Below are 9,146 nucleotides of genomic sequence, written 5' to 3'. Positions count from 1 at the left end.
TGTAACTTTTATGAAACCATTTTATCTCAAGCAATTTGAAGTTTCTGAAAGCATTTTGTTTGTCTTTAAGTGTTTAAACTTGTTTTAAAAAGCCCCGCGTCAAAAAACGCACGAAGAGCGCTGTAACTATTAAGTTCAGTATTTTAATAAGATGATATGATGTTATGATAATATATTATTTTATATCGTTAAGTATTGAGTCAACTAAACCTAATAAAAAAATAAATAAAAAACTTTTTGTGATACTTTCCGATTCTGTATAATTAGCTAAGGTTGAATAACCTACACCATACACTATGCCATACTAAAGTAGTGTATGCATAGTCTATGGAGATTACCTTTCACCAATTGCAGTTTAACAATTAATATTTTTCGCAATTTATGGTAAGAATCGAGTAAATTGAACAGATAAACTATATCTAAAAAATAATTCAATTATTAATTGAATTTTAAACAACCTTAAGTTTATTATCGTTTCAAATAAAGTTTTAAAAGCTATTTAATTTTTTAAGTATTTATTGACTAAGCAATTTTTTTTTAATTACAGAAAATGAAATTAAAAACAAAATCACAATTTAATATTTTCATCTAGTCGGCTCAGTAAATGAGAATACTTCTTCAAAGCCTGAAAAAAGAAAAGTTATCCTGCAATGTCTTTTGTAATACACAGTGTATGATTTTTTATTAACAACCTCTGTCAGAGGCTCTGATCCTTTTCATTTGCAACCATAATGATTTAAATTCTTTTGAAATATTTTTGTTACATCAAATGGATTGGTCTTTTGATTTTTTAAATATCTTATGCCAATCTTTAGAAACATAAATCAGAATTTTTTTAAAACTAAAAAATCCAAGTCCAATATTAAATAAATCATAAACTTATGTTCAATAATTGCAATACTGTTAGAGTTACTTTGAACTATTTTTATGACCATCGATGCTTCAACTTTGCCCAGTACACTTGTTACAATACATAATTATATGTTATGTTGTCAATCTTATGTCTAAAGGTGTTTTGTAACACAGAAATTTTTTAGGAGCCACAATTTCATAAGCCATAATTTCACAATTTCATGAAGCCATAATTTCATCCAAACATGTAGTTTGTTACATTTTTTAAAGAAAATGTAACATACATGTTACATTTTCTTTTTGAAATTTTTGTGTCTTTTCTTTATGAGTTTTATTTTGTCTCAGCTTTTCAAATGTGTAATTCGTGCTGCAATACCAACTGTAACTTTTTTTGCTTATCAACCTCTAATTGATCTACAATAAGAGGTCAATATGCAAAAAAAAAACCTTAATCTATAAATAACAAATTGTACATGAACTATAAGTAATTGTACTTAGATTTTTGAGAACAAAAAGAGCTTCTTGTCTGTCTAGTTAGTAAAACAATCTGATAAGCTAAACAGCAAAGGTAATGATTTGTATTGAAATTGGCAGTTTAATTGCTCATTCTTTCTAGCATTTGCAGTCTATGTTTTCAAATTTTTTCTCATTGACTTGCTTATTCTTCGATATTATATTATGTGTGTTGCGTTACAACATTTTTTTTTTTTTTAATTTACAGCTTTAAATACCAAAATTTTGATATTTTCTTGAGGTATAATCTGAATATCAAATGTCCTAGTTAAGTCAATTACTGTTTCACCATTCACCTCAGCTATAAAAGTTGTTCATTTTCACTTTCGATATGTATTAATTTAAGCAAAAATTTAATTCTGAATAAAAATTGATATTAAAACCTTTAATAAATATAATTTTATTTTTAAATACATAATTTTTCTAAAGTTATAAATCTATTAAGAATAATAATTAGTATGAATATTGCCTGTAATAAAATATTTAATTACATAAAATATTTTATGTACATTTTGTTTGAATTATAAAATTTTTAATTTTAGTTAAGAATATATGCTAATTTTTTTTTGAATAAGTTAATATCAAGTTCAAAAACTAATAACTATACTGTAATAAACAACGTTAAACAATATTTTTTCTCAAGCTCTGTTTTATATACTGTAGATTAACATATCACATTATAACTTAGTAAATTTATGATATAAATTCAAAGATGTCAGACTTATTGGAAATGTATATATATATATATATATATATATATATATATATATATATATATATATATATATATTATATATATATATAATATTAATGATCTCTATATATATAGATCATTAAAACAACTTTTTTTTTTTTAATGTTTGCTCTCAGCCTCTAAATGTGTTCTATATAATAAAATAATAATAGAATTAAAAAGTTTTCAAAAAAAAAAAAAATAATAACTTTAGGGGTAGCTCAAGACCCAAAACATCAGACAAGTCCCTATAAATATCAAAAAAATAGTTATTCAAAAGTATATCATGTTGGGTCTCAAAAGAAGTGAAATTATATAAAAATTTTTAAAATAATCATTTTATAAAAAAATTATTATTTAAGATTTCACCACCTAGAAAATGGCATTTTAAAATGAAATTAAAATTATTAAATTAAAAATATGCACTTTTACAAACTTGTTTATTATAATTTTTTTTTCTCAATGTTTTTTATAAAATGACGATTGTTTTAAAATTTTTTATATGATTTCACTTCTTTGAGACCCAACTTGATATATCTTTGAAGAACTTTTGTTTTGATAATTATAGGGACCTGTCTGGTGTTGATGGGGTCTTGAGCTACCCCAAAAAGTTTTTTTTTTGTTGAAAAATTTGTATATATTTTTATATGTATATATAAATTATATATATATATATATATATATATATATATATATATATATATATATATATATATATATTTATATATATATATATATATATATATATGTATATTTATCATCTATATATATATATATATATATATATATATATATATATATATATATATGCGTGTTTCTTTATATACATATATATACATATATATATATATATACATATATATATATACGCATATATATTTATATACATATATATATACATATATATACGCTTATATATGTTTTTTTATATATACGCTTATATATGTTGACGCATATATATGTTTCTTTATATACATATATATATATATATACATATATATACGCATATATATATATATATATACATATATATATATATATATATATATATATATGCGTGTGTGTGTATATATATATATATATATATGTATATATATATATATATATATATACATATATATATATATATATATATATATATATATGCATATATATATATATATATATATATATATATATATATGTATATATATATATATATATGTATATATATGTATATATATATATGTATATACAGGGTGCGGCAGGATCCACGAACTAATTTTCGGCTAGGTTTTGTGATGTAAATAAAATACTTCAGCAATTTGTTTTTGTTGATTAATGTTCAATGACCGTCTTAGATTTTAATAAAATAGTAAATAAAACACATTTTAGTTAAAAGTTTTACGATGGAAGCCAAAAGAACCGAAGTTTTAACTTTGATTCATGCAGGTTTGTCTGCACATGAAGTGATTCATGTTTCTGGAGTATCAAAAACAACATTTTACAAAGTGGTTAAATGTGGCAGTGCTGAAAGAGCCAAAATGGCTTTTTCAGCACTGCCACATTTGAGAAAAGAATCCTACTGCATCCATCATAAAGACAGCATAATTGTTCAATGTTGATGAAAGGACAGTCAAAAGAACTCTAAAACACTTGGAAAAGTCAGTGTGGCCTGACCTTCATGTCAACTTTTAACAGAAAGACTAAAATTTTTACGATTGGAATGATCAAAGCAGCTTCTAAATCAACTAAAAAGCCATACTTCGTCAACAGTTAAAGTTTTCTCAGATGAAAAACTTTTTAGTGTTGACTGTGTGATAAATAGGCGAAATAACAGATTCATTGTGCAGAAGGGTGACAATGCACCACCTGTGTGTCACACCAAGCACCCTCAGTCCATCATGTTGCCCCTCAGTCCATCAAGTTGCTAGGAATCATCGCTTCTAATGGAGAGATATGTCCACCAATCTATATCAAAGAGAAAGAAAATTTACCTCTGATATGTATATACACTATGTGGTGCCATGGCTCAAGAAGACATTCCCAGAAAACAATTACATTTTTCAACAGAACAATGCACCTTGTCATGAGACCAGAAAAACTCAACAATATCTTCAGGGCAGTATAGCTAATTTCTGGCCCAAACACATTTGGCTACCAAAGCCCTGACCTTAATTGACTATAGTGTGTGGAGCATAGTTGAGAGTAAGGGTTGCAAAAAGACCCACTTAAGTGTCAAGTTACTGAAGTCATCAATTACCCGTGCTTGGAACTCAATGTCAAGGGACTATATAATTAGCACCAGTCTTTCTCTCCTAGACTTGAGTCAGCGATCAAAAAAAAAGGAGACTTAATTGAATGTTTAGGTGGAAAAAGTATTTATCTTCAACTTTTCTTCTATTAATATCCTATGAATATAATTTTTTAGTGCTTTAAAAATTCATTTTGAAAAATGTTCTAAAAAATTCGTGAATTGCTGGCGCACCCTGTATATAGGCATTTCCAAAAAATCACGCATGGAAACTCGTATATGTTTTGTCTATTATTTTCATAATAATAAAACTGGTGATCTCCAATTTGCTCTCACTTAATTCTAATCTATATAAACATTTTGTAAACAAAAAATGGTACACATTAGTAATGTTAACAAAGAACAAATTAAGTTTGAAGCGGAATCACACACAAAACAGAAAAACTCATTTTAGTTACTAGATAAATAAACTTTAATTCCTCAGAAAATATAAGTTTCAGTGTTATATATATATATTTAAAAAATGTTTTTAACATTAGTAAAGCTTTCCAGAAAGTTACAGGATTGCACTATGTATCACAGAATCATAGCGATTGTTTAAATGCAGTTCATGAATGATCACACACAGAAGTCATGCATGGCAGTTGTGAATTTGTTAATGTAGATATTTTTAAGAAAATAAATTTCTTGTGAGTATTTAAGTGAAATATTATACTTCTACAACTCATATTTAATATATTTTTAATGAGAAATAATAGTCATCAATTATTTCTAGCTAAAGTATAGCATTTTGAAAATCGTTGTTTATTTTCAAACTGTAGCCATAGTATTTTGCAAAAAAAATAAAATGATCATAATATATATATTTAATTTATTCAGGTAGCCTAAAAAATAATAAATATATTTTTGTAATAAATGTTTTTTAAGAAAATCATAATAGTATGCATATTGCCTTAAGACCTAACTTTTAATTGCTGAAACGAAGAAAAATAAAAAATCACGCACAAAAATGGAAATGCCCATATATATATATATATATATATATATATATATATATATATATATATATATATATATATATATATATATATATATATATATATATATATATATATATTATATATATATGAAAAAATTAGATAAGTGTTTTAACTTATTTATAATAAAAACTATTTTTTTTTAGGTTGAATTAAAAATAGTAGTAATGAGTGAAAAGGTATTTTACTTTATATTATAATAATAATAATTTAACTGTATTTATGTAGTTTCTTACATTTACGGTATTATAATGGCTGTGTGCTTATAGACACAGTAGGAAAAAGAAGACCTTAAGGAGAAAAATCTGCATAAATAATTGCAATAACATGGAGCATAAAGTTAATAATATATTTTTAGGCATTTGTGTATAAAAGCTAAAACAAGAAAAGGTTTTTAACTTTCAAAATATAAAGTGTAAATAATTTTAATATTTATTAGAAATTCTCTTTCTCTTTATATATATATATATATATATATATATATATATATATATATATATATATATATATATATATATATATATATATATATATGCACACTCACATACATACATACATACATACATACATACATACATACATACATACATACATACATACATACATACATACATACATACATACATACATACATACATACATGTTTCTACATGGGAAAGCAGAAGTCATAAAGCCGCATTCAAACAGCCAGGAGCAGTCCATAAGGTGAGGTGGATGTCGAAATTGCTCTATTGTATAAAGATCTGTCTTCTCGAGTTGTATTGTATAAAGATCTATCTTCTTAAGCAGCAGGTTGCAGACCTTCAACTTAGCACGATTACAAAACAGCAATAGGTGAGCAAAGTGAGAGACTTTGTGAACTTTGTGACCCTGGTTTATAGTGCACGGTGGATGGTTCTGCAGTATGACTTGGTGAATACTACTATCTCGACTTGTGCGTGAAAGTGGCATTTCTGGTATCTAACGAAAGAAATGGTACCGGTTGCTCTCTGGAGCAAGAAGGTTCCAGATGTTGAATGCAATAAAGTCGCACAACAACTCTTGCTGATCTTGTGGGGACTGACTAATGGTATATGTTTGAACTACAACAAACTGAGACTCGATTCCTCAATGAAGATGTGTCCGATTGGTCAAACCGCAATGACTATCAAGCCGCAATTACAAGCATTGAATCACTCAACCTCATTAATGACAGCATGGAGTGAGGTGTGAAGCTGAGCTCAGATTTTCTGTCAGCAATTAAAACTAAAGAATACTATCAAGATGTGCTTCAAGTTGTGGAGCACGAATGTTGCATACAGTCTAATTTGCGCAAATGCAAGTTAACTTATGAGTGACAATATCGTGACAATGGTGAGCATTGGTGACATCATGTACAATGTAAATTAATCTCAGCAATATAATGCATATTGATAAAAATAAAAATAAGCAAGTAAACAATATTGTAATGTACAGCCTGATTATAGTTCGATTGCTACTGTACTAGTGTTTCGCTACTGTTTACTATTTAATAACATAAATAGAACATTTTTAATCTGTTGAGTGCTTCTGGAGATGATGGACATTGATTAATGTAGCATTAAAAATGATATGATAATGACTAAACTATAATGTTAAAGTGGTTCTTATACATAATGTGTTTAATATTGTACAATATATACATCCTAGTAATAGTTCTCTATGGTAAAACTGCAAGCGATGCGGGGGACATAAATATTTAAAAAAATTTTAAAAACATCTATGTACATCAATAGGAAAAGAAATGAAATAGGAACAGACACCTTAATTTAAAATTTTTTAAAAAGGGCGAAATAATGCACCCTAATATACATAAATACATACATACATACATACATACATACATACATACATACATACATACATACATACATACATACATACATACATACATACATAATATCTTTCCTATATATTTTGGCTTTTGTTAAATATAAAATGGTTTAAATTTATTAGTACAGTAATACATGTTCTAAGAAACACTCAGATCCAAAAACAAGTTGACAAAATCGAAAACTGTCACACAAGATGCAGTTAGCAGGAACTAGCTTTTGGATTTTTAAAGAAAATTAAGTTATGAATTCCTCATTTGTAATTGAAATAAATAAATTTACAAAATAAAGCAAGTGCTATTCTAAATGTAAAATACTTGCTGCTGGCAACTTTTAACTGCCATTTAATAATCATAGAAAAAGCTTTGTTGGTGGCAACAGTCCTGGCTATGATCTGAATCGCTAATATAATAAGAATAAGTAGTTGGACCCAAAAACACTACTCTGTGGAACTCACTAATAATGCTAGATGGTTTGGACAATTTCTGAACAAAACTCGTTGTTATCTATTTGAGAGAAATGCTGAAAGCTATTTAAGGAGGTTATTTTTTTATGTCATACATTGCAAGTTTTCTTATGAGTTTTGATGAGTTACAGAGTCAAATATCTTTTGGAAATAAATTAACACCATGTCAGTAATAGAGCTTTATTATAATCAATTGTTGACTCAATTAGATATGTGCTGGTAGAATTTTTGAATAATCATTACAAATTGTCTGTTTTAGGCAAATAACCATTATCTACATTAAAAGCACTTTCCAAGTATTTGTTAAATACTTCAGCAATATCACTATTGCTAGTAGTTAAGTTGTTGTTGGTTTATAGAGGATATATATTTTTTGGATGACATAAACTTTTATTTGCCTTACTAAACAACTTACTAGTTTTATTGTCTTTAACATGTTTGATATAATCATTTTTGTGGGGTGTAAATACGGCTCTTTACATTTAGATGCATATCTAAATGTAAAGAGCCGTAATAATAAATAAATGCTTTTTTGCGCAAATTGTGCAAATCATAGTGTTTAACGATCTTTTCCATAACAAAAGTATATTAGTATAGAAGTCAACTAAGTTATGATCACTTGTACTAAATGGACACTCAACAGTAATAAGTTTAATTATGATCTCCTGTTCAACTGACTGAATTATTTTAAATGGCAAGAAATGACATCAATTACTGAGTTCATAATACAAGTTAAAATAGTCTTCTATGCTTTAAGAAAATTTTAGAGTAGCTACTTAACTTTGAATAATCCATAATAATCTATGAAGAAAAGTAAGTCATCCTCAAAATGCTTTAGCCTTTTAAATTTTTTTTTTTTAAAAAAAAACATAAACATTTTTAACCTTTAATTTAAGAAAATTAACAATGGAAAAATGTTTTTAGTATTTTTTGGGCCATCTTGCTGCAAATACTGCTTTTATTCTTCTTGGCATACTTTATATTGCAATTCTTTACATTTAATTTTAATTCCTGATCATGTCAGATATTATTTTTTGACTTTTCAAGACTTTTTTTTGGTTTAATTTTCCTGCCCAATTTTCTGCTTTAAAAAGTTCCAGGTCTTAAATAGGTTTCAGTAAAACAGTATAATTTTTTATTTCAAACACTTTGTCCCAGACTTATGGCATGGGGCAAAATCACCCGTAAAGATGCATTTGGACAGATAAGGAAGCATGTATCTGAGGAATTAATGTTGCAGCTAATACTTTTTTTGTATTAATTCATCATCCTATCAACTATATAAAGAAGGCATAAAAATTTTCCCCTTATAACTACACCATCACCTTTAAAAAGTTTTATTATACCATAAAACAGTCTGGGCGATATTGCTTTTTTTTTCCAGCATCTAACAAAAAAGGACTTATCCATTAATATTTGGAATTGGAATATATTTTCATAAACACACCTAAAAAAAATAAAA

General features: G+C 26.3%; 1 protein-coding gene across 3 annotated transcripts in view; it reads left to right on the top strand.

The window, feature by feature from the left end:
• The first annotated feature begins 281 nt into the window (after window positions 1-281).
• LOC100198728 (coiled-coil domain-containing protein 93) overlaps window positions 282-9,146 on the top strand; it is an 81,636-nt gene continuing 72,771 nt past the window's right edge. For 2 of the 3 annotated variants that reach the window (XM_065809922.1, XM_065809924.1), the window contains exons 1-2: window positions 282-384; window positions 5,515-5,547. In XM_065809922.1, the coding sequence (XP_065665994.1) occupies window positions 382-384; window positions 5,515-5,547 (36 nt within the window). In that variant the 5' untranslated portion in view covers window positions 282-381. Of the gene's footprint in view, window positions 385-4,868; window positions 5,021-5,514; window positions 5,548-9,146 lie in introns of those variants that run through there. The other variant, XM_065809923.1, reaches the window with a different exon arrangement.

Source organism: Hydra vulgaris, chromosome 11, assembly GCF_038396675.1.
Source record: "Hydra vulgaris chromosome 11, alternate assembly HydraT2T_AEP".
NCBI lineage: Eukaryota > Metazoa > Cnidaria > Hydrozoa > Anthoathecata > Hydridae > Hydra > Hydra vulgaris.
Note: the sequence above shows the minus strand (reverse complement) of the source record. Positions and strands in the feature narration are given on the sequence as shown.